We start from the raw sequence: 25,911 nt of genomic DNA on the forward strand, positions 1-25,911 counted from the left end.
GCAAAGAAAGCTTATGAAAAACAACAACCAAAATTTACAACAAAACCCTTTGCGTAAGCCTCGTGGTGCGATCGCTGCCTGGCGTTATCAATCCGCTGCTCTGCCTCTGTCGGCGTCGGGTTTAATTTCTCTCGCCGGGATCCAAATGGCCTGCTTTCCTCACTTTAGCTTTATCCAATGTATTCTTCTCCTTTTCCCTTAGTCAGGGGGGTTTACTTCAGCTGCCAAACACAACACTAATATAAAACAAATTTGGTGTTAGAAAAACACATTTACACATATGTATGTACCTTTATGAAAAGGCTGCAAGGTTTATTTGTTTTTGTGCATTCAACGGGCGTTTCTTACCCTTACCAATAAAATTCACACTGCCAATTAAAAAATAAAAATAGTTTCGTGACTTAATAGCGTTTATTTTTCTTAATTAACTAATAAATAAAAGATATTACATTTTGTAAATTAATCCCTTAACTTGATTATACAGATCTCAAGATAATTTTAACGTTTACGATTTGACGCCAGAAAAGTTGCACGGTATCTGAAAAAAATAATAATTTATGAATAAATTTAATGAAATCAATAAAGAAAGCTAACCCCGCTGAAGTTCGTGTAATCTTGCAGTTTGCAAATGGATCAATAAAGATGGATTTATTTCGCACAAATAAAAGCTTTTTCAAAAATTACTTGCATTTTTTTCCAATTTGATCCTAATTTGCAGGGGACATTCAAATCAACATTTACCAATATTGGTTGTCGCATATTTCCTTTTGCGTTTCTTTTGACTATTTGTATTCTCCGGATAAAATATAATTTTATAATAATAATAATTTTAGTCAAAAGTTTGCAACGCAGTGAATGAGTCATTTTCGATATATATATAAAACTAACCCATTAAATCTAAGGATCAGTGCAGAGCATAATTCACTTCAATGACACTCTTACAAAATCTTAACATTTGATTCTTATAACAACTGATTTGTTATAATTTATTTTGGCCCCAAACATGTCCCCTATTTTTTCCCGCGGCAAAAAAACCCATAACTTCTTTCAAAAATCTAGACGCTAAACGGTCTTGGTCTTTTCTAAAAAAGAAAACGTATAACAGCCTAAAGTCAAAATAATAATAATTCATTACGAAATTCTGGAAGAGATCGCTATGCTCTCTCCTCTCTCTTCCTCCCTGTACTTTGCTCTTCAAGTCGGCCGCCGCATAGTTGTGGATATTTATAATTTTTGTTCTTTTAAAAACTTAAAATTCTATAGTTTTATGTTACATTAACCTAACAATAAAATAAAATTAAATTATATTAAAACACACACCAAATAAACTCTGTCAAAGTGGAAGGGGGAGTCATCATCATCCAAGCGATGTCTGCATGTATGCTGAACATATTCTGCAAATTTCAGGACAACGACTTAAGTCGCCTTTGAGAAATCGTGGTTTCGAAAAAAAAGTAAAATAAGTAATCATTGCATTTATTTTTAGTGATGTACCGTTGTAACGACATCAACCATTGGAAAGTCCTTGTAAACACTTATTGTATATGACTTATGAAAGCTATTTATGTAAACAAAAATGTTCGATGAAAATATGTTGCGTATCAGCAAAGTTATAATTTTTTTCTACAAATTTGTCGATCATTTCTATGGCAGGTACATATATGATATAGTCGTACGATATGGTCTTTTCCGATGTATTATACATACATATATAGCAGTGAGAGTATTCAGAAGTAGGAATGTCAAAAATATATCAAAATACCAATTATTTGCGAAAAAATACAATTTTTTTGTTATATTTTTTTTTTAAATAAATATCCGGTATCATAGATTTTTTTTGCAAATTTTTTTGATAATTTTAAGCGATCGGGACAAGAATAAATACATATGTGAAAGATGAGCGCCGCTAAAATATATTTTTCGGCAAGTAAAAATGGATCTGCCAAGTGTAACATTTGTGATAGAAACATAAAAACTAGTAGCAATAGCTCCAACCTGCTATCGCATTTAAAAAAAGAAACACTAAGACTCGTATATTAAACAAAGGAAGTAATGCGTATGTATGTATTTGTGTAGTGCAGCATAGCATTTAGAAAGCAAGAAAACGCGATAAAGAAATGCGCGGGAAATAGCGGCATATGTACATACTATGTACAAAAATATATATTGTTTTCATTCATTTATTAATGAATATAAACTAAAAAGTATACAAATATAATTTAAGATCGTATGTGCGTTAATGTTTAGTGGTTAGTGCTTATGCAGCTTAAAATAAAAAATAATAATAATAATAATAATAAAACAAAAATATCTGATATATAGGTATTTTTTTCTGAGATATCAAATATCATTTTGATTTTTGTTTCAATAAAAAATATCATCGATACGATATTTTTAAATATTTATATAGAAAGCTTAAAAACTGAGGGACTAGTTGGCGTAGAAAAGGACAGACGGAGATGGCTATTTTGACCTATACATTATAGGGTCGGAAATTTCTTCTCCACTGCGTTGCAAACTTCTGACTAAAATTATAATACCCTGCAAGGGTATAATAAAGAACTATATGATGCACTACACTCACTACATTTACCTATGTATCATTTCATATTTAATTTTTGCTATTTTCTTTTCTATAGCGGCTATTAAAATAAGTAGTCCGATCAGGCTTGCTCCGAGTAAAAAACCACCTTCAATCAAAATAAGTCTATCAGAAAATCTTTAATAGATAGCACACAACCTTAGAGACGGTCAGCATACATGGCAAGACCGTCTCGGCTATTGATGCTTTTCATCCATAAATGTCTCCTTCACTGAGTTCCAAATTTCTAACTACAAATGTAATACCCTGTAGGTGTATATATAGAATGTTACCTGATCAGGTTTATAAAGATGTGTATGAGGCAACAAAAACGTTGAACCCAAATCACGTTCAGTCATCGTATTTGAATCCTAAAAATATAATTAGTTCGAGAACAGTCAATCTATCTGTGTATTCCCTTGACGACTGAATGACTTACTTACTGAAAACATCGGCGATGAATAGCGATAGGTAGCCGTTATATTCAACTGAAAACAGCTGTTCGCATACAAACTGCTGAAATTATCAGCTAACTATCACGATACCTTGCCGATATTTTCAATAATTCAGTCGTCAAGAGAATACCCTGTATGAAAGTAACATTAGGTTAAGGGGTTTTCCTAATTTTATTTATTTTATTCCAATGTCCAATATCTTTAGAATATTTTGTCAAATAAAACAAAACTTTTGTCATAGATAAATTACGGGTACTAAGACAAGGAAAATGTTCCGAGCGAAAAACGTAAAGCGTAAAGCCGGATCTAAAAACTATGCTATGATTTTGATCTCAAAATAACTCAATCGAATTATTTTTAAAGGACGGAAAATTGAAGAAGGATAATATTTCTGGGAAGAAAAATGGTCGTCCCGCGAAGCCAAAGTGACTGATAAATTCAGTAAAGGCGAAGTCCTTAAAATGGAATCTAACCCACAAAGGGCGTTTTTTCATGAATTTTTTTATTAACAATGCCTGGGAGGCTAATTCAGTGGCACTGGGCGCGACGTAGTTAACGACTTTGGTTGGGCTTCAGCTTCACAGTGGGGTAATACATCAATAATATTCAAAAATTTAATCCGTTTGAATTTGGATTTGGATTTCACTTTATATGGTTTTTTTTTACTAAAAACGGATGGAAATACGTGTCATTGTGACCCTTTTTATGCCTTTTCTTTTATTTTACATTGGGTCGAGCAGAATTTAAGGCAATTCCGCTAGAATTATTTTTACCGGGGATTTATCTGATCTACTACCGGCATTAAGCTTATTTTAGCCGTTTGGCCGCCACAATTTTTTGATAAGTGACATGTTTTAAGCCGAATTAACCTTATTCCCTTCTAAATACATCTAATTAAATAAAATGGGTTTTACATTGATTTCCGTGGTGTCTTTGAATCCGACGTCTTCTGACCTAAATATAAAAAATATTAAATATTAAATTAATATTCAAAAATTTACTTTACAATAATTCGAGATCATTCTGATACATTCTTACACTGTGTTTTTATACCCTTGCAGGGTATTATAATTTCAGTCAGAAGTTTGCAACGCAGTGAAGGAGACGTTTCCGACCCTATAAAGTATATATATTCTTGATCAGCATCAACAGCCGAGTCGATCTAGCCATGTCCGTCTGTCCGTCTGTCCGTCCGTCTGTCCGTCTGTCCGTTTCTACGCAAACTAGTCCCTCAGTTTTAAAGCTATCTGAATGAAACTTTGCATATAGTCTTCTATATGCTTCACTGCTATATATGTCGGAACGGGCCGGATCGGACGACTATATCATATAGCTGTCATACAAATGTTCGATATATTTGTAGAAAAAATATTATAACTTTGCTGTTTTTCAACATTTTTGCACCATTTTTTAGATATGGCCATTTTATATTATTTCAGAATTTTGGTAAAAATTTTATGAAAATCGGACGACTATATGATATAGCTGCCATAGGAACGGTCGAGAAATAAATAGGAAAAAAAAAATTATAGTTTCATTGTTTTTCAACGTATGGTTATCTACTCTGAGATATAAGCTTTTTTTATTATTCTAGAATTATGGTATAAATTTTATAAAAATCGGACAACTATATCATATAGCTGCCATAGAAGCGATCGGTAAATGTATAAAATATGTAAAGCTGGGAATGTAAAACTGTAACTGTCAAACTGTAAACATAATAAGTATAGGTAAAATGAAATGAAACTCTGTTTTGTGAGTGTTTTCAGCATTTAAATCTATAATATAAACCTCAAAACCAATCTGCAAGGGTATACAAACTTCGGCGTGCCGAAGTTAGCTTCCTTTCTTGTTCTTACTTACTTTATACTTACATTAGAATTTTAGAGGAATTTTGCGACTTAAACCCAGGCACAAGGTGTGTTCCTACATCAAAAGATCTTTTTGAATAATTCCCTTGATTTCGGCCTGGATTCGATCTTAGATCATGAATATGTATTTCACTTTTCCATGTTATATCTGGCAATGATCTATTAGTATCTTGGTTGTTTTTTAAACGATGATGATGATGAGAAGAGATATACGGCCAGCAATATTTAGCACGTGGAATCATGAGATCAATAGATCGTTCAGTTTGATAGGATTTGTCATGATTATCAACTGCCTTTCTAACATTTAAAATATTGTACATATTAGGTATCGAAATGGCCTTTACTCCATGGCATTTCTGTTAATAAATAGAATGTAAAATATTATTTTAATGATTAAGTTTTTAGTTTCCCCAAAATTACCTTTACCTTTAGAGAGGGGTAGGACTCCTGACTGGATTGACTTGTAGTTTCATTTCTATAACTTTCTGATGTTGTTATCATACTAGAATGTAATGTGTTGGCTTTATTAAATGCTTTGTCTCTTTTCCTACTAGTGTTTATTAGTAAAAAATAAAATAGTAGAAATATAGCCAATATTGTACTGCTAATAATTATACAAATTGCTATAATCTTAAGATTAATTTGGCACTTCGTTCCAGCATACCAGGAATGACACTTGCATTTCACATTCTTTCTCTCTGTAATAACACACTTTCCATTATAATGGCAATTACCGCATCCAATGGTATTGTCTGAGCAAATTCGTCCAGGATATTGAGCATTATCTGATATATCTATATGACCATTCTTGCAACTGCAGGTATAGCTACCAATTAAGTTAAAACAATAGGCATTCAGGGAACAGTCATTAAAGTTTTCCGAAATGCATTCATCGAAATCTAAAAAAGAAGTATATATATATATGCACAAGTTCTGTAGTAATACAATTATATTTGTATAATAACAATAATATAAATATAAAATATATAATACATAGAAAAATAACAATAATATAAATATATAATATATAGGAAAATAGTTTATACCTTTAATAACTAATAAATCCAGTCCATTCTTTGAGGAATACAATCCAGTATTTCCTATACTAAAGTTACTTTGTCGTAAGTATTTTTGAAAAACAGATTTCAGTTGATTTTCATTACTGTTTTCTGAGAGCTAAATATAAATATATTAGAACAGAAAAAAAACATTTTTTGTATTGTATAATTTAATAAATTGAAGTTTTAAATAAAAACAAGAAAACAAGCTAGCCTCGGCACGCCGAAGTTTGTATACCCTTGCAGCTTGCAATTTGATCATTAAGAATCGATTTCTTTTGTCAAATCAACCACTATAACCTTACCTTACCCTTCCTTGCTTTTCAATCAAACGACAAGTTGGACAATGGCTAGTTGTCTTTCTCTCCCTCTTATGCCAATTCATTGTAGCGCCTGTTTCAAATACTGTGGTCAAAGTCGACATTAGAGAGGACCTATGAACCATCTCCGACATATACCATATTACCATTTGTTATATAAATATAGTTATAGTTAGAAATATATTTACAGTTTTAGTTTTAAATTGACAGCTTTACATTTTTCAGTACATCTATTGATCATTCCTAGTATGACAAGCTTGGTTTTCAGCGATTCGAAAAAAAGTTTCAGCAGCCCAGAGGTTGCAGAATCGTTGCAGAATCGTTGAAACTTCAGAAAGTTGAAATTGTATGAAACAGCTGTTCAACAGATAGCAAACAGCTGACAAATTATCAACGATTCAGAGATTCAACAGTTAAGGGAATCCCCTAATTGTGCAGAAAAACAATTTTATTATTTAACAAAAAAAATCAAGTATATCGATATTTTGCAGTGATATTTTAAATATTATCATCATATTTTTTTATAAAAAAAATCATCGATACGATATTTATTTAAATATTCGACAACCCTAGTGAGAGTATGTAAAAACTGATAGACCGACAGTTTGCTGTTGTTGATGATCATGAATATATATATTTACTTCATTGGGTCGGAAATGTCTCCTTCACTGCATTGCAAAATTCGGACAAAAAATCCCTGCAAGGATATATAAATTATCAAATTAAATACATTAAAATTTAAGCTAGTGATCCGATATATTAAACAGAATATTGATTTTTCTTATAAAATGTCGATAAATTATAGCTCGCTCGCTCACCTGCAATATAAATTGAACAATAAAAGAATCATTATGTTTCGTAGAAATAACCGCTTTTAATTGAACATTATGATAAATATCGCGAAGGTCCGATTGCATAAGCATACGATCAGCGGCCTCCAATAATATTTTATCACTTTTGAATACATCGATCTGCCCCAAATATTGATTTTCCTCGAAATTTGCTTGAATCTGCATTTCATAGGTATAGGTAGCTTTAATAAATAATATTATATTTATATATATATATATGTATATTTATTTTACAACTTAGTACTTACGCTTACAGGGTCGATCCGGAAACATTCGCCCAAAACTTGGACGACACACACACTGGGTTTCCTCCAATTTACTGTCATTATTCATTATTGATACACATATTTCATTCTTTTTCGATTTACATGGTGGTCGACAATTATTATCGGGACTTGTTTTTAAATAATTATCAGCTTTTGGCGGGTAATTAATAACAAAAGCTTCAGAGTTGGCATTAGTAATTGTGAATTTGTTGAAATCGTTTTTATCCGCATTTTTTCTTTCCATATTTTCTATTATGTCATTTATAGTTGTTTTTTCTTTATTGATATCAGACTTCTGTGGTGTGTTGTCTAAAGATATTATTTCACTATATTTTGAGGTAACAGTTTTGAATAAAAATATATTTTTTAATGGATCGTCTGTTTCTGATGAATTTGAGATTTTATATCTTAAAATTGGCATAGAAGAATTTGATTTTATATTTTTACTATTATTGCTTTTAATTTGATTCTTCTTATCATTATTATGATTATGATGATGATGATGATGATTATTATTATTATTATTATTATTATTATTATTATTATTATTATTATTATTATTATTATTATTATTATTATTATTATTATTATTATTATTATTATTATTATTATTATTATTATTATTATTATTATTATTATTATTATTATTATTATTATTATTATTATTATTATTATTATTATTATTATTATTATTATTATTATTATTATTATTATTATTATTATTATTATTATTATTAATATTATTATTATTATTATTATTATAAGTATTAGTATTATTATTGTTGCTATTATATTTATTATTATACATATCCGATTTCAAGTGAATATTTTTGAATCGTATTGTTAACAAACTTTTTTTTGAGGTTGGTTCTAATATTATTGTGTTTTCCATAGTGCTAGTTTTCGTAGGCTTTAATAAATTGTAAAATCTAATAGATTTCCATGAACTTTGTGCATTTGTCGGAACCAATAAATTTAATGAAGTCTCTTTTAATAATTCATAAGCATCAGGCTGTAAGTTTTCAGAGGGTTCCAATAACTTAAACGTTTTTTTAACTTCAGAATTATTGACTGGCCTTATTTTCAAATACTTTGCATTATTCTTTAATGATGTTTGCAACTCAATCTCCTGATTAAAAGTCAAATTGAAGGGCTTTATTGTTCTAATGGGGCTTAATCTGTTATGATTTATGTATGGCATTATATTAGAATTCCCATCTGCGTATTCTGAACTTTCTTGTTGATTGTCTGATGAATTTGTAATGATTATTGTACTGATTTTGCTTTTAGTTAGAGTTTCTCTAATCAAATTTGTGGATATTGAAATCCAATCATTTAGTAGGGGTTTACGTAGAACCTCATTTCTTTTTTTCGATACGAAATTTATTACGCGAAGAGAATTATGAGAGAAATCGGCATTTTGATCATCATAGTTTTCTTTAAGGCCTTCTGTAATCTCGACCTGTTTTGGCAGGTATGGAGTGGTATACTTGATTATACCTATTCCTTTTATAAAATTTTCAGGACTTATATTATTTGATTTTGTTTCATATTTAAGAGCAGTTGCCAAATCCTTACTTCTAAGAGTAACATCAAATGTTTTTGGTGCCAACAGAGGGATTTCGACACTACTCATGTGTTGAGCTCTAACAGCTATAGTGTGGGCATCCATTTCCCTTATAAATGTTATGGGGGCCGCATGCATATTAATTGTATGACTAAGGACGTAATTTCTTAGGTTTACCTGTTGAAGATGTGTGGATAAAGTTGGCTTAAAAAAATAATTGGTAGTATCTGGTATTATTGTGCTAAATATTTGCGGAGCTCGAAATATATCCAAAATTTGATTGCTATAAAAGGCGGATTTCAATTTTAGAGTTGCATATGCATCCATACTTTGATGAATAAAATCATGGGATGATCTACTTAAAACAAGATGTTGCTTATGGAGAGGAATTGGCGGTGGCTTCAATATCAAATCATCGCGATTGGTAATAGATCGTTGCTTTAAGAAGGGTATACTTGGTTTTAACGTGGCCAGATAACGGTTGCTTAAGGTTGTATAATTGCCTGAAAGTATTGTTGGCCTTCCAAAAATAACATCTCCACTGGCTGTTATCACTTCACCAGGTCTTATAGGTATGACGGTATTAAGAAAGCCATTTTCATAAGTTGTATCCGAGGAAGTCTTCAAAAAGTGTTGTCGAGTAAGGGAAAAAGTTAGTATTGGAAGAGATTGACCCTGTTTGAGGCTGATTTTAGTGGTATATCGATGAAGCTTGGGTGGTTTTATATGTAAAGTATTTAAGTTTTTATTAAATGTATTTATATTCTCCCTTCGCTTGTTTGTTACATTTAAATATGGTTGTGCTACTTTGCCCATATCTTTTGTTGTTTGCTCTAAAGGTATATAGTATAGCGTATTTACCGGAATAATTTGATTTTTACTTGTTACGCTCGTTTGATGGGGCTTTTCTGTGAGACTTGTCTTTCCCATATTTGTATTTATTAATTGTTTCTTTAATATTTGCGCTACAGCAGTTAACATGGGTCTTAATCTCTCCAAATTCAAGGTGCTTATGATTTTAGAATGCGAATTTATGATGTTGTTGTAGAGTTTAGAAGTTTTTACTTTTGTGCTTAATGTGCTATTGCTCTTTAAAATCTTGGTGGCATAACTTGAAAAAAGGCTATGATTACTTTGAATATCCTTCGGTAGTTGTAAAATTGATAAAGATGTGGTAATATATGTATTTAAATATTCCTTTACACTTTCTTTAATTTTTTGCTTTAAGTTTAAAGCTAATAGATAAGAATCACTTTCCGTAACAGAATTTTTAATAATCTGATTGTAAGACTCTGTAGGAAAACTTTCATTTAATTTATTATTATCATTTTTACTAAATATAGAAGTTGGTTGAATAATCTGCTGATCTCTGTTAGAAAGACACGGAGTTTCCGTAATAACAACTTGAGTGAGATAATTTTCTTTTGTAATAGTTTCCAGAGGTTGCAATCCATTACCATCATATAACGTTCGCGTTAATAATATCCTGCTGAAATAAGTGTTTGTATATTGTGAAGGTAGCAAGCTTTCAGATATACATAAATCAGGACCCGTTATTGTATTTGTTATAGTATATTTGCAAGTGATCACTAAAGGCAGCGACTCCTGGTCCTTATTAAAGGTGTTGTAAAAGTGATATGTGGTTGGAAACACGCCAACAATTAGTTCCGGAGTCTATATATATATATATATAAAACAGTTAATAAACTATAGGTATATAAAATATATATAAATATATATCTGTATAGCTTACCTTGGAGTACGTAACATCGGGAATTAAATGGCTATACTTTCTTTCTTCTGTTAGGCTATTTGTAATAACCATTTTCTTGTTCTCCACGTGCGGACTACCATTTATCGCAAAACTTGTGCGGTAAGTATAGGTTGTTAGACAAATTTTGGTAACAAATGATTTATCATTATCGGGAATTATCACTTTGTTCTATATTTTTGGGGTAAAAATGGCAAGATATAATTATTTGAAGGCTTCTTTTATTTTTTTTTATTGTTATTCCATTGCAGAGTTTATCATAATTTTCGAAGAAGTAAAGACATTTACAAAAGTAAAACTATCAAGAAAGGGTGCTGACTTCGGCACGCCGAAGTTTGTATACCTTTCCAGTTTTAATAATATATTATATATTATAATATTTAGATTTACGGGTTAAGTTTCGTAGCTTTTCACTTTTCTTCACATCTGCCTATCGTTTCTATGCTAACTATATGAAAGAATCCTCCTATTTTTAAAATTAAAACCGAAATTCTTAACTAATACAAAATGGTCAAAGAAGTTATAATTTTTTTTATTAATTTCCTGATCGTTTCTATGACAGCTTTATTATACTCAAAGTAAATAAAAATAAATTGAAAAACAGCGAAGTTATATATATTTTTTTTTTTCTACAAATTTTTCATTTCTATGGCAGCTATATGATATAGTCGTCCGATTCGGCCCGTTCCGACATATACAACAGTGAGAGTATTCAGAAGACTATATGCAACGTTCCATTCAGATAGCTTCAAAACTGAGGGTATAGGTTGCGTAGAAACGAACAGACGGGCGGACAGACGGACACGGCTAGATCGGCTATTATTTTCCTTCAGCACTGCTAAAATTAAGTTTTCCATAATTAGCATAATTAAACAAAGTGAATTAGATAAATGCTTTGGGTACCTGGATTTCACGGTCGGTCACACTCAAATGTAGTTTTCTTACTTACTAATATTAAATAACTTATTTATTCAAAGTTAGTTTCATACCTGATTATTTAAAGGAAGCGTTAAAATCATCATTTGATTTTTTAAAGTACTTGGCGACAGAGTTAACGGCTTGTGGTGCGTTTGAGTTATCAAAATGGGTTTCGCTTGCTGACTAAAATTACTATAAAATTTCGACAAATTAGCTTTTAGCTTTTCCAAATGTTTATTTTTATTATCGCTAGCAATTATTAGTTCAACGCCATTGGACATAATGTGAGTGGCTAGATTGTACCTCGCCTCATCCCAAATACTTTCATTGTTAAATTTCGAACGTGTAAGAGCGTTGCCTTCATCCTTGAGGTACTGGATTTGCCTGCTGGAGCCTGTATTTGTAAAGCATTACCGTTTACTTTGCAATATATATTTTATTTATTCAGCAAAATAATCCATTTCAGAAAAATTTTTTACAGAAATAAATACAATATTTAAGGGAGTTGAAAACATGTTATCCTCGAGCTGTTCTTATTTTAAATTATTTTTTCCCCTTGGATTATTTTGTATCATACAAACTTTGACTTAGCGAAGTTAGCATCTTTTTTTATTATGCATTGCGAAAAAAAGAATATCAATTGATTAAAATTGATTTTTTTATATGTATTTATTTTATTTTATGTATTAAAGTAAAATATAAAAATGGGTAAAGAAAAATTAATTTATATTTATAAATATTTACAAAATTCAAATTCAATTTAAATGTTAATTGTAAGTGTATATTGACATAACGTGTTTTTATTACTTCCAATCTTAGACATGGTTACATATTTAATTTATAAGCCTTTTACATATGTACTAGGTATATAAAACTAGTAAACCAGAAAGCAAATGAAAACTTAAAATAAGTACAATTTAATCAAACAAATATTACAAAATTATCGAATATAATGTTAACAACATTTTTATTTTTATGTTCCATATTTGTTACATAATGTGTGAAACCGAATTAAATTCTTAATTAATAAAAACGCATTGAAATAAAAAAGTTTGCTGAGATAAGGATATAGTGACAGAGTGATTAAGTAAGTTTTAATTTAAAATGATTAAAAATGTTTCTGTTAATTATTGACTAGTTTTATCGGACACCTTCCAGAGGGCTTAGGTTTTGTTGGCACTATACAATTTTTGTTAAAATGTTTCCAATTTAAGAAATTGTTGTGCTTGTATTATTTATACAGCCCGGATTTTTAGTAGTCTTATTTTCTGGTACCATTGACTGTCGTGTCGATTGTGATAGCCAACGATCAACATCCCCGACAATGCTCTCTAATGATGTTGTTCTTCGGGTTAATTCAGTTGAACTATCTTCGTTTGGGATTATTTCTATGGGATCCCTTGATAATTGAGTTTTTTCTGGATGAAATTGATTTGCATTCGTCACATGAATGCTTAAATATGCTTGCCTTTTGTGCAATGAAGCAGAGTGATCGTAGCCATTTACAGTTGATAAGACAGTGCTGAATTCCCCGGGTCTTCGTCCGGATATATATAGTGTTACAACGCTTTGTTGGACCGGCTCTTGCTGTTCCAGTAACTCCATGTTATGACTCTGTTTATGACGTCTGTTGTGACCTCCCGCCGACTTTCTGGACTTTTTCCGCTGACTCTTCGACGACTGCTCAGCTTCCGTTTGGATTGATAAATCAGCAAAATCTTCATTTAATATGGTTCGCGTTGCATCATCCAAGTCTTGTAGGTTATTACTTAGAAATATCTGAGGCGACAAAGTCTTAGATATGGCTTGAGCTTCCTGCTGTTGTTGTTGTAGAAGTAATTGCTGTAATAATAAATTATTTACTTGCTGAACAGACTGTTGTTGCATTTGGCTTTGAATAATCGGAGCAGTATTAATTATTGTTTCAACGCTATATTCCGTTGCCGTTATTATCTCCGCTGATGTATCATAAACCGTTGTTAGTATCTTTTTGCCTTGAAACGTCACTGGAAGTATTGTGGATTTACCATCGAAAATCGTTGTTACATAGCTGGAGGTGTGAGTTCGATATTCGGTTACGGGTTCAACAGATGTGGGTACTATAGCTGGTATTGCACTTGGTTGTTGTATTATGGCATGACCTGGTAGGTTGAGGTTACCCAAAAGTAATTGGGACAATAGTATATTAGCAAGTGGAGCATTTGCTGAGATTTGTGGCTGTACAGTCGTTACTACATACTCTACGGAATACGCAGTAGATGGTAAAATATGCGAAAATGACGTCTTTCTGCCACGAATAGTAGTTGGTGTAAATATAATCGTACTTGTTATAGATTCATGTAGCAAATACTTTGTATGCTCTGTAATGCCAGCATTATTTATACTGGATTCTTCACGATTTAAATATAAAGAAGTCAATCCATTCGAACCTGCAAATTGGGTTAATTGATTCAGAGCAACAACTTCGATGCTGGTTTTGGCAGTAACTATATTTTTATACTCAGTGACGTGTCCATTGATCACTGGTATCATCACTTCGGCTGGTAGAAAATGAGTAACTGTTATGGGTTGAGTCTCTTGATCAATGGCTGGTAAATCCGGAGAATAGTCATTACGATTGCGTCCTCGACTTCCTCCTCTGCCTCTGCTCAATGCGTTATTCGTATTGGTATTACGGGAACGGGAAGTAGTTATAGATGATCGCCCATTGTCAACAGTGTTCTTATTATTTCCAAAGTTTCCATAACTTTTAAGTCTTCGATTATTTGAAGTTCCTGTATTTGTATTTGTACGTCTTAATGATGTGTTTCCACTGGTAGGCTGACGACGAAAATTGCTACGTCCTGTTGGTGTTCCTTTGGAAGTGGGAACATCCTTCTCTCTCAACGTAAACTGAGGACGCTTTGAAGTCGGTCGAGTGGGACGTATGGACTTGTGATTTATAATTGCTGTAGTTGTATCTGGCGTATGAAATCTAGAACCAAATCTGGAACTCGTCTTACCTCTTGGAATGATTGTACTTTCGTCAAGGTCTTCTTCTTCTTTTAGATTTGGACTTATCGCAGTGACGTTCTGGCGACGAAAACGAAAGCGACTTCTACTTAGGGGATCTACTTGACGTCGAACTCTGAGTTTAGTTGATCTTTTTTGGGTCTGAACTATCTGATGATTACCATCTTCATCGTCTTCCGAAGAATCATCGTATTCGGAATCATTATCAGTTAAACCTTCATTTGACTTAGGTTCTAGAGTATCTATTTCTTTTTGTGACTGGAAAAGACCTCGGGGTGGAAATAGGCTATTTTGGGGTCTTGATCTAATCTGGAGACCAGCGGGACGTTGAAAGTTACGAGATTTGGGCCTTGGCGTTGATGTGGATGTTGTAGTGCTTGTTGTGGGAGAAGATTTAGTTCGTGCCGATAAAAGTGGATTCTTTCTTAACGAAACTCCAGGGGAAACGCCAGAACTTTGTTTTGTTATTGGGCTAAAGCCACTGGGCCTATTTATTGGGCGCCGAAACCGAAGCAATGGATTTTGATTGCGTTTCGTTTGCTGTTGCTCTTCATCGTCACCGCTTATTTCCTCCGTTATATTTCCTTCATCATCGCTAGTAATCTGGTCGGAGCTCGAGACCTTTTTCGATTGTGCCTGTATGGTCACAGTTGATTCCAAGCTAGTTGGCTTAACTCGTAACTTGGGGTTATTATTTATACCAGAAGCCCGAAATCCTGGCGCTATCGATGAACGAAAAGATATGTTTGGGCGACGGGAACTTGAAGCAATAGGATTGGAACGTGAAGATGAAGCAAAACGGTTTCGAGATGGTTGAAGAGAAGCCTGGTTTATAGATTGATCAATGGAATTACTCAAAGATTTTGATGGACGACCGAATAGGCGCCTTGAAGTTTGAGACAAGTTAGATTCGCTAGGATTTATAGGCGCATTAGAAATAATGCCACGTCGAGAAGAGCTATATCTACCGCCAGAAGATGACTTTAAAGCAGGCGTAGCCGTAATTGTTGGTGTAATGTCCGATCTGGTTATTATGGTGGCACTACTTGGGCTAAGTGTTTTCTGTTTTGGGGCATAAGTAGGTCGATTTCGTGAGGCAAATGGTCGAATCACCGGTGCGAATGGACGTTGCGGTAAGTCTCCTTTAGTAACATCCTGATCTACACTTCCTAGTAAAGAATTTGTTGATTCAATTGTGCGTGTTTCCGCTTCATTAAGTAAATTTTGAACACTTGTTGGTGCTATCACTTCATCAGTCTTAACCTTTTCATAAAGAAAACTGGATGTGCTCTCGATGATCTGCGCATATCGATTATCTATGATGGTTCCAATAACCTTTGATTCATATAATGTTGTTGTATTATTTTGAATACGTTTACCCTCGATAAGCCGAACCAATCCAGTTTTGTACAACTTTGAGCTACTAGAACCAAAATGTCCATCATCCGGTGTGCTTAAAATTGACTTTTTAGCTTCATCGACGTGTAATCGGGAAGTGCTGCTTGTGACTTCAATATTAGAACCTTCAATGTTCATTGAAGATACAACTTCGGTGGTAAAATACAAAGTGCTTATTTCATCAGCATCTATTATATGTTTATAGTCATACAAAATAACATTGGGACTTCTAGTAGAAAGTATTATTTGCTCTTCGCTGGGAGTTACGGAAAAGCTGGGTTCAATTTCTGCCGAAGTTGAAAGGGAAGAAGTTACCACATTGGTAACTGTCTCCAAGCTTGAAGCTATAATTGTAGAATTGGCCTCATAGGAAGTTGTATAATAGGTATAAGTAGTATAATAAGTGGTGATGTCAGTGGAGGTGCTAGAGCTAGGAATTATACTATCTGATTCGGTTTTTTCAATTGAAACTTCATAGGGTGATAATATTTCAGTCCTATTATTCGTGGGTTGTATAACATTAAATAATGTCTCTTCCCGACTTAATGTTGTAATCTCACCATCTTTTGCCAACTTTGTCCAATAAGTAAATGTTGTAAAATAGGTTATGGGAAAGGAAGGATCTTCAACACTCAAAAGTTTCGTAGGTGGCAAGGTTTCGGTAGCCACATTTGTGACAGTCTCCAAGCGACTTATAATGTTTGTATCATCGCCCACATACATGGTGGTATAGAAAGTAAATGTGGTATAGCTAGTTTGTAGAAGCAACGTAGCCGATGGCATAATTTCATCATTATCATTACTCTCAGAGCTAACCTGGTCGTCCAGGGGTGTTTTCTTAATAAAACTGCTTGATTCTATTTGATCTTCCTCAACAATTTGGGGATCTACAAGATCTACTGAACTGTTATTATGAGTACTATTTGATTCGATTGAACTTAAAGTATTATTATCAGTTACAAAATTTGTAATCACTTCCGTTCTAGACATTATTTCCGTATCATTATTTGCAAATATGGATGTATAATAGGTATAGGTTGTAAGCAGAGTTTTGGTATATCTAATATCATTAATATTAAGATTAGTTATTGACTGTTTAGTTATTTCAGTTTCCGAATTTAAAACTTTTACAATATCTAAAGGTATTGTATACTTGGTAGCCAAAGATAAGCTGTTAATATCTTGCTCTTTAAGTGTATTCTCAATCGACTCCAGCTTAGTTTCCTCCAATTCGAGTGTTGAGGAAATTATATTTGTTATTATTTCAGTATGGCTAGATACAGTTGACTGTGAGCCCTCAAAAAATGTCGTCAGATATGTATAGGTTGTGTATAGAGTTTTATAAATCAAATCAATCTCCTCTGAATTACCATCATAATCATCATCACCCTCCGCCTCGGTCGTAACATCATAATCCCCAAAATTTCTAGCTGTGGTCTCATCTAGATCATCAATTAACTCTGTGGACATTAATTCTTCATGTGTAGATTCTGTAGATGTATCTATTAAAACGACAGTATCACTGCTGACCTCATTAACAGCTTCGTCTGTCTTGGCAGCTTGAATACAATAGTATTTCGTGGTTTCAACAATATCAAAGCCGAAAATTGGATTGGTATCAACACCAACTTGGATTGATGATGACTTAGACATTTGAGTAAGAAATACTTGGGATGTTAAATGACTGTGATCACACGATGAATCATTGCTATTATCTTGGCTTGATTTATTAATTGGTAAATCAATTATACTATCGTTGTACACAACTGTATTGGTAATAGTTTCAAGCATTTCTTTTCTCGTTATTTCAACACTCGAATTTGAGATTTCATCAGTTTTAAGTTCTAGAAAGTTCGTGAAGGGATCATCATCAAGAAAAACGGTTGTAGCACCTCTGTTTATCTGATTAAATATTTTGTCTGACTTAGAATCGCTGGGAATAAATTTTGATTCGGTTTGTGTGCTTAATATTTCAGTTGGCATCTCAGCGATTATGTCATGAGTTGATAGTATACTAGATACACCTTCTTTTAGAGAAAATGTGCCAGCTATACCGTCTTCTAAAGAAAATAAACTAGTTACGCTCTCTCCTAAGGAAAATGTACTAGCTGCACTTTCTGATAAGGAAAATGTGCTAGATGCACCTTCACCTAGAGAAAACTTACCAGGTACACCTTCAACAGAAATATCACCAACTTTATGTTCATCTTCTTCTGATGATATATTGTTAACACTAGTTTCTACAGAAATCTTTTGAGTTGAAGTCGCTTTCGGTACAGCGTTCAACAAAAAATCTGTTTCTGGGTTTAACGTGGGCTTGCCTTTAATTGACGTTACGTGTCCAAAATGTAAGCTGCTTTGCATGGTACTCGGTGAAAAGACAATGACACTGTCCCCAACGATTGTTGTAAAATCTGCGAATCCGTAATAAGTTACACTGGCCAATACACGTTTTGAACCAGGAGTTTCCACATTTTTTCCAATACGCTGTTGTTGAATTGTTGAAAATTTATCTTGAATTGTTTTGGTGGTTTCCTTGAAACGCCTTATATTATTATTAACAGTAAATGTTTGTAAGTTATCAGTTAATTTAGTTATACCATTCCTATGAATAAGTTCCTCCGATGTTGCTTTTATATTGTTGTTTGTAAATGGCTTGTTGACTTCAACTTGAACCGAACTCGTAGTTTCGTCGACTGGATCTAAATCGGTTGTGGTTTGTATTCCAACGAAATCTGTATTTCCCACAAACTCGCCGCGATGCACACCAAGATTGTCGTCTATATCCTGCCAGTCAACGACGTCGTCCATGTTAAATAATTCGTTGTGACTCTGCAGAGACAGTGTCTCGCCGCCGTCACCAACCCAACTGGTGACCACTGATGGTGCCAGCAGGTGTTCATTGTCATAGAAAACTCGAGAACTCTTTTTTAAATATTGCGCATAAAATCGGCCATTATTTAATTTGGTCCCAACCACTTTTGTGGCAAATTCCGTTGTTATTCCATCCTGTATAAAAGTTCTAACTGTTGAAGTTAAAAGTCCAATTTCTGGACGTACTGTCAGGAATCTTCCCTTATGAGCAGTATTGTTTACCAAAAGTACAGTAGTTACATCTTATTATATTAAAAAATTATTGCGATATATAGGAATATACAGTAAACACACAGAACAAAATATTTACATTATTATTTACATATATAAAAATATTTGTGAAAGTTAAGAAAATAAGTTAAGAAAATAAGTTTTCCAGAATGTACATCCCCAAAAAGATGGTGAAATCATAGAAAGAAAGTAGAGAGAAAATGTGAATAAGAAATTTTCTAGGTATTACTTATATGTTTTATTTTCTAGAAATATTTGAAGCAACAAATATTTGTGATTTTAATAATTAATTAAAGTGTGTATGTACGAATATTCCTAGAATTCTTACCATCAGCGCCGAGCACTGGCAATGTTGGTGTGGGGCTCACTAGATACGATTGATCTGAAAATATTATATAATATAAAGAACTAGAAATGAATATAGCAAATCATACTCTAAAGATATAATTACGGATGTATATTAAATAGAACAAGAAAGGAAGCTTAATTCGGAACGCCGACGTTTGTCGATTCATTCTTGACAAATTAATAGAAAAAAACATTACTATAAAAATATAAAATTGGTATATGAGATGATAAGATGCAATTAACTAACTTAGCTGTTTCTTATTATAGTAAATGGTTTATGTTAAATTTGTTCTGAATTTGCAAGTTATAGTTCCGGCTTTTCAGCTTTTTACTTTCCCAGCTTTCGTTTCGTTCTTCACTCTGTCGTTTCTCTCTGCTGATTGTCATTTTTTCATATAAAATACCTGTATTTTAGATTTGAAATATTTAATATAATAAACATAAATAAAATGTAATATAATAACCCCCTCTAAACATTGACAATAAATAAATAATAACACGGAAAAGCTTTCATGGTTCTACGCGACGTGCGTCGAATGTATTTATTGAAGGAGAAGTAAATCGGTACTAACTATACAAAGAAACTTAAACAGAGCTTATTGGAAGTTCTATGGACTGGAAGTCCGGAAGGATAGGGAGCGAGAGAGAGAGAGAGCATACGGGATCATTAGAAGCTGGTTGTGGTATCGCACTTCCTCCCGAAATTAAGCGCAGCGCCTTTCTGGCGTGAACATTCTGTTCTCTGGTGAACACAAATCGCATTTTTTGGGATTTTCTTACCATAGGAATGTAGTAGTGGTCATAGTCGTGGCGACTGGTTGGAGATTTTAGACGTAGGAATTTCGGTTTTATGTTGGATGGATTGCTCCCATAATGAAAGCGTCAGCTTTGGAAGTTTCGTGGAGCACAAATAAACCAGGAGGCAGTCCCAATTCTCCGTATAAAGGCCGGCGATACTAGACAATTTTGGATGGTACTTTGCAGCTCCTTTAAGGCTGCTGAGGATTCGCGTGCGATGGATTGTATGTTCAGTAATTTTTTAAGTTTTTATTTTCGAAACGCTCAGTTAGGTTTTTCCATGCTGAGTGGTGGTGAGTGGGAAATTGTAAACTACAAAATGAGCTTCACCACTAGCCTTGGCATTTAAATAGAACAACTTCTCTACAGGGGTCAGCCCAGGATTGTCGATACAGACCGCCGTTAAAAGGTCTCGGAAAGTCGACCAGCGAAGATAATAACCCGAAAAAACTTCCGTTTCGGAAATGAATTTTGGGGCCGAAAGCATTAGACTGGAGCTACTTTTAAAATAATAATTACTTCGTAGAAATGTTTGAATTAATTTAATAATTTCTATCACCATTTAAACACTCACTTTTGGATTTCGGCACAGAAATTTAAAAAAAAATGTAGAAAATGTGGAAAACGAAAAATTTTGCATTTGTAATTGGAAGGTTTTTATACTGTCGTAGTGTCAGATCAATCGGACTTGGACTTCGATTTAGACAATATTCGGCAGAAATACCGTACTTATCTTTGTGCGGTGATAAAGCCACCGGAGCTGATGCGGATGAATTTATCCGGTTCGAAGGACCAATGTTCAGAGGGGGGCTGCTTTAAGGTGATAAGAAGGATAAGTAAATCGGTACTAACTATACAAAGAAACTTAAAACTTGGAAGATCTATGGACTGGAAGTCCAGAGGGAGGGGGCGAGAGAGAGGGAGCGTATGGGATCATTAGAGGCTGGTAGCGGGACTGCACTGCCTCCTAAAATTAAGCGCCTTTCTGGATGTTAACACTCTGAAAAGCATTTTAAAAAATCCTTGAAAAACAACGAAGCTAATAGGGTCTTCCCATACACCGTCAAAGCGCATCCACCTTCCGTTGAACAAACGGTCCATAAGGTTTTGCCGTTCCGAATTTTCTCAAATGGACCGGCATCAAAGCGCATCTGAATCTAACGAAAGTGTCCCCAATTGCTACTATCACTAACCATACAACATATAGACTGGTCATTTCATACAACGAAAATGGACACAAAAATTTCCTAACATGCGGTCCCATGTTAACTGTTTGCTGTTAGCGACAGACCGTCTGTTAGATTTTAGCTGTTAGCGTCCCGTCCCATGTTAGCTGTCAGCTGTTAGCGTCAGGCCTTTACATGTATGCGTGTTCATGCATTCACGTACACGGGTGCATGTGTGCGATCGTTTCATTTCGGGCCAGCAAGAATATTTGGTCTTTTGCTACTTTTCGCGCTAGGTACCCTAACAATATGGGCATATTCGCTATTGGGTTAATGATAAAAATAAGAATGTTATATGTTATAATACATTTCTTAATGTTTCAGCATTCATTTCATATTTGTTTACAATTCAAATCAGTGGCAGCAGTGAAGTGTGTTGCATATATGTACATATATATTCGAATGAATAAAATTTCATCTACTGAGATAGGAACAGGGCATATTGCAGTCGGTGCTCGCGATCGCTTGCACATTCTGTGTGCTGCAACGCGTCGAGACGCTGGGGGTTGTTGTTGTTTTTTTTTTTTTTTGGCCGAGCTGCTACCCAAACCGTTAGATCTCGTGCCCGTCTCTGTTTACAGTGACACCGACTGCAATATGCCCTGTTCCTATCTCAGTAGATGAAATTTTATTCATTCGAATATATATGTACATATATGCAACACACTTCACTGCTGCCACTGATTTGAATTGTAAACAAATATGAAATGAATGCTGAAACATTAAGAAATGTATTATAACATATAACATTCTTATTTTTATCATTAACCCAATAGCGAATATGCCCATATTGTTAGGGTACCTAGCGCGAAAAGTAGCAAAAGACCAAATATTCTTGCTGGCCCGAAATGAAACGATCGCACACATGCACCCGTGTACGTGAATGCATGAACACGCATACATGTAAAGGCCTGACGCTAACAGCTGACAGCTAACATGGGACGGGACGCTAACAGCTAAAATCTAACAGACGGTCTGTCGCTAACAGCAAACAGTTAACATGGGACCGCATGTTAGGAAATTTTTGTGTCCATTTTCGTTGTATGAAATGACCAGTCTATATGTTGTATGGTTAGTGCTACTATTTAATATAAAACGCCTACATCTACTTTAATTATAGATTTGGGAAGCCTATACCACCTATACACACTCATCGGGGAATTTGACCTTTGTTAGAGAAAAATCATTAGAGAAACTCAAATTCCTCGTAATCCAATTCATTGAAAGTTAGTGCGGATAAAATCAGACGCAATCTGTGCTTTTGTGGTTGTACAACAGCCAAAATAGTTGGTAAATGCTCCATTTCAATTTTGCATCTGCCAATTCGACAGCCTTTGTTTACGTTTTCATGAGCCACAGCTGTTCGGATGCAGGTGCACTTTGATGCAGCTCTGTGGGAACACGAATTTCGCATCTGCGAAAAATCCCAATCGTTCCTCACAGATGCGTTGTGTGGGAAGACCGTACAATATTTTTATTCTCTTAATTTCTAAATCTTTTATATAGCAGCTATATGATAAAGAAGTCCGATTTTAATAAAATGAAGTCCGAAATAATACAAAATTACTATATCTCTCATAGAAGATGAATTTATGTTGAAAAACAGCAAAGTTATAAGTTGTTAGTATATATTAGTGAGATTAGTACAAAGACTATCTGCGAAGTTTCATTCAGAAAACTTAAAAACTATGGAAACGGACAGAACGGACGGAAAAACGGACATGGATAGATCAATTTGGCTGTTGAAGCTGATTAAGAATATGTATGTATACTTTATAGGGTCTTTTCCGATTATATTAGTCCAAAATATGCCAAACAGAACATTTATTTATCTATCATCTATCTAAAGAAAATTAATATTAGGAATAGGATTCCCAATATTTAAATAAATATTAAAGTATAATATTTAATTTTAATTATTGAGTATTTTATATTATAGTTACCTCTTTAATAATACATTACAATCGTGTTAATCAAAAGTGTATAAATCTGAGGGTTTTATAATTCTTAGTAATTATTCCAATATTAAGAGTTTTTATTTTATTTAGTTCTTTTTATGCTCTAGCAGGGTATTAAAACTTTAGTCAGTAGTTTGCAACGCAGAGAAGAAGACGGTTCCGACCCTATAAAGAATCTGAGTCCTGTGCTAGTTTCCACTTTCACTTCCAAAATCTACACGTTTTCGTTTTTCCCTCTGTTAAGTCTCTGTTAACTTCCCAACGAATCAGCACGAATACTTTCCGCTTGTCATTTTGCTGGTGGATTCATATCCGAAAGTTCATAAATTAATTATTTTAAAATACTAATACATAGCAAATGTTATTTGTATATCATTGTCAGATGTTTTAGGGACATTAATTACTTAACAGAATTACTTAAAGGTAAAATTAACGATTTTTAAATATTTTAAAAATGTTTCACCTTAAAATCGGCTTCAACATTATTGTAAATGCGTCGGCCCTTTTCTACTTTCCGAATATTAATTTTAAACAATAATTTTTTTGTTTTCCCAATTAAAAGAACGAATATTAATTTAAAGTTTATAAAATTGTGTTTTTGTTTAAAATACCAGCCACATTTATTTACACACTAACCTAAATAATATGTGAAGGGAACTTTTCTACAACTCTATTCTTTAGCATTTTGCTACCAGAACAGCTGACTGCAATGAAAAAATCTGCAAATGTTATTAAATTCACTTCCGAACCGAATCTAGAACAGGCATGTATATATTCTTCATCAGGCAAGTCATTCAGCCGATTCGATCTAGCCATCTTCGTCTGTCATTTTATCCGTCCGTCCGTTTCTACGAATACTAGTCCCTCTGAATGAAACAGGGCAGATAGTCTTCTAACTATTTTTTCTGCTATATATATGGGATCGCCCGACTACAAAAGAACGATAAAAATTTTTTTAAAAAATTATACATTTTGTGTTTTTCATATACTCAAAAGCATGGCCATTTTGTATTATTTGAGAATGGCGGACATTTTTATTATTTATATTTTGTTACATTAAAAGCGCATTGATACTTCGGCTTTGCCCATCTCTTTTTTATACAAATTCCCATAAGTATTTACTAAATTGAGGCGCAACACCAATGGTTCACAAACTGGTTTGGCTTGTGTATATATATAGTGTGTATATGGCTGTCTTTCTCCATAACGCAAAAATTCCAATATAGTTTTCACAATTTCACACAATTTGTATAAATAAATAGAAGAAAAAAATTTAGTATGATGAATAAACATAAAAAACTGAGTATATAAACAAAAATATTGTGATTGGATTTATTTCTCTTATCAGGTGTAAAAATTCATTCATTTGATCTATGATTTATATTAACTTTATACACTTACCGCTTATTAGGGAAGCTTCGCTGTGCTGTCCTGTTGTTAACATAAAGCTCGTTAACATGAATATTAAAATGAATGGTCGATAATCCGTTCTTCCTCTGGTTTTACGTGGCTCTAACATTTTTGTTGATCCTTTTTGAAATAAATTAAATTCTTTTGTTTAATATTTGTACTTTCTCCTTTAATTGTTATATCAGACACGGTGTGATATTTGTTTTTCATCGCGTTTAAAAAATTTATAACTTAAAATATATTATATAAAAAGACACATTCATAGCAATTATCTATTATATTATATATGTATTGATAAAGGTTATAAAATAAGCCTCTCTTACTATTTTTAGATGAGGAACTACGCAACGACCAACCGTAGAAACGAAAGCCAGAGAACTGATTTCCCTGACACGAAAATAAAAAAAAATCATCCGGTTTGTTGCTTGGCTTATTGCTTCAAACCACAAAGGTGGTTTGTCTGGTTTTGGCCAACTTCAGCTTCAGAGACCCATTCCCACTCGAACAATTGATTACACTAACAGCTTTAAATTATGTATAAATAGCCTGTGAATTTATTCACAAACTTAAAAGATTTCTGCGAAAAAAAAAATATTCGGTTTTCGTTTAATGCAAGAAAAACTTATCGGATAATTCTCGAAAGGGGGTGGTCTGTTAGACGTTTAAGAATTAAAGAAAGTTCATTTAGTTAGCTTGCGGTGTACATCCCAACATTCCACAGAACTATCCGACCATCTGCGACTAAAAATAAGTTATTTTATTAAAAAAAAAATAATAATAATAAAACAGGAAATTATGTTTCAAATTTCAAAGCGAGTAGATTTTGAATACACCGACTTTCAAGATGACACTTTTCAGGAGAGTGGTCCAACTTTTTTATGCTCATACATTGAACATTAGACGACCTCCGCTCAATATTACCCATAACTTCGTAAATTTGGCTATCATCGATGTAAAGCTTTGATAAGATGTTCTTAATATATTGGGTATTAATAATA

At 33.3% G+C, this 25,911-nt stretch overlaps 2 protein-coding genes and 1 long non-coding RNA gene across 11 annotated transcripts in view; 1 reads left to right on the forward strand and 2 right to left on the reverse strand.

Annotated features, from left to right (window-relative positions):
• Positions 1–25,911, reverse strand: part of LOC108077210 (uncharacterized) — a 32,144-nt gene that overhangs the window by 5,697 nt on the left and 536 nt on the right. The window contains exons 2-5 of one of the 9 annotated variants that reach the window (XM_070287628.1): positions 24,905–25,033; positions 19,502–19,555; positions 14,661–19,184; positions 12,303–14,606 (exon numbers count right to left, since the gene is read on the reverse strand). The exons of 1 other annotated variant lie outside the window; for it this stretch is intronic. In XM_070287628.1, the coding sequence (XP_070143729.1) occupies positions 12,868–14,606; positions 14,661–19,184; positions 19,502–19,555; positions 24,905–25,022 (6,435 nt within the window). In that variant the 5' untranslated portion in view covers positions 25,023–25,033 and the 3' untranslated portion in view covers positions 12,303–12,867. Of the gene's footprint in view, positions 1–12,302; positions 19,185–19,501; positions 19,556–24,096; positions 24,434–24,904; positions 25,034–25,236; positions 25,298–25,911 lie in introns of those variants that run through there. 7 more of the 9 variants (XM_041776619.2, XM_070287630.1, XM_070287632.1 and 4 more) reach the window with 7 other exon arrangements.
• LOC108077228 (uncharacterized) lies at positions 410–12,268 on the reverse strand. The gene is made up of 10 exons (XM_070287634.1): positions 11,730–12,268; positions 10,723–10,911; positions 7,385–10,643; positions 7,104–7,318; positions 5,954–6,083; positions 5,334–5,806; positions 4,911–5,263; positions 3,951–3,990; positions 2,875–2,952; positions 410–538 (listed from the first exon to the last, which is right to left on the reverse strand). Exons 1-10 carry the CDS (start codon positions 11,937–11,939, stop codon positions 506–508), a joined length of 4,980 nt encoding a protein of 1,659 aa, XP_070143735.1. The 5' UTR covers positions 11,940–12,268; the 3' UTR covers positions 410–505.
• On the forward strand, positions 9,932–25,875 carry LOC138929041 (uncharacterized). The gene is made up of 3 exons (XR_011445468.1): positions 9,932–9,975; positions 10,777–10,842; positions 25,246–25,875. It is a non-coding gene; the product is annotated as an uncharacterized lncRNA (long non-coding RNA).

Source organism: Drosophila kikkawai, chromosome 4 (assembly GCF_030179895.1).
Source record: "Drosophila kikkawai strain 14028-0561.14 chromosome 4, DkikHiC1v2, whole genome shotgun sequence".
Classification (NCBI taxonomy): domain Eukaryota; kingdom Metazoa; phylum Arthropoda; class Insecta; order Diptera; family Drosophilidae; genus Drosophila; species Drosophila kikkawai.

Bases quoted from the DNA above. Each gene is read 5' to 3' on its own strand.
- LOC108077228 (XM_070287634.1), bottom strand. From the start codon at position 11,939: ATGTCCAATGGCGTTGAACTAATAATTGCTAGCGATAATAAAAATAAA. The intron at 10,644-10,722 runs GTAAGCTATACA...ATATATATATAG, and splicing joins CCGATGTTACGTACTCCAAG to ACTCCGGAACTAATTGTTGG. The intron at 6,084-7,103 runs GTGAGCGAGCGA...ATTTATATTTAG, and splicing joins TTGTTCAATTTATATTGCAG to CTCTCAGAAAACAGTAATGA.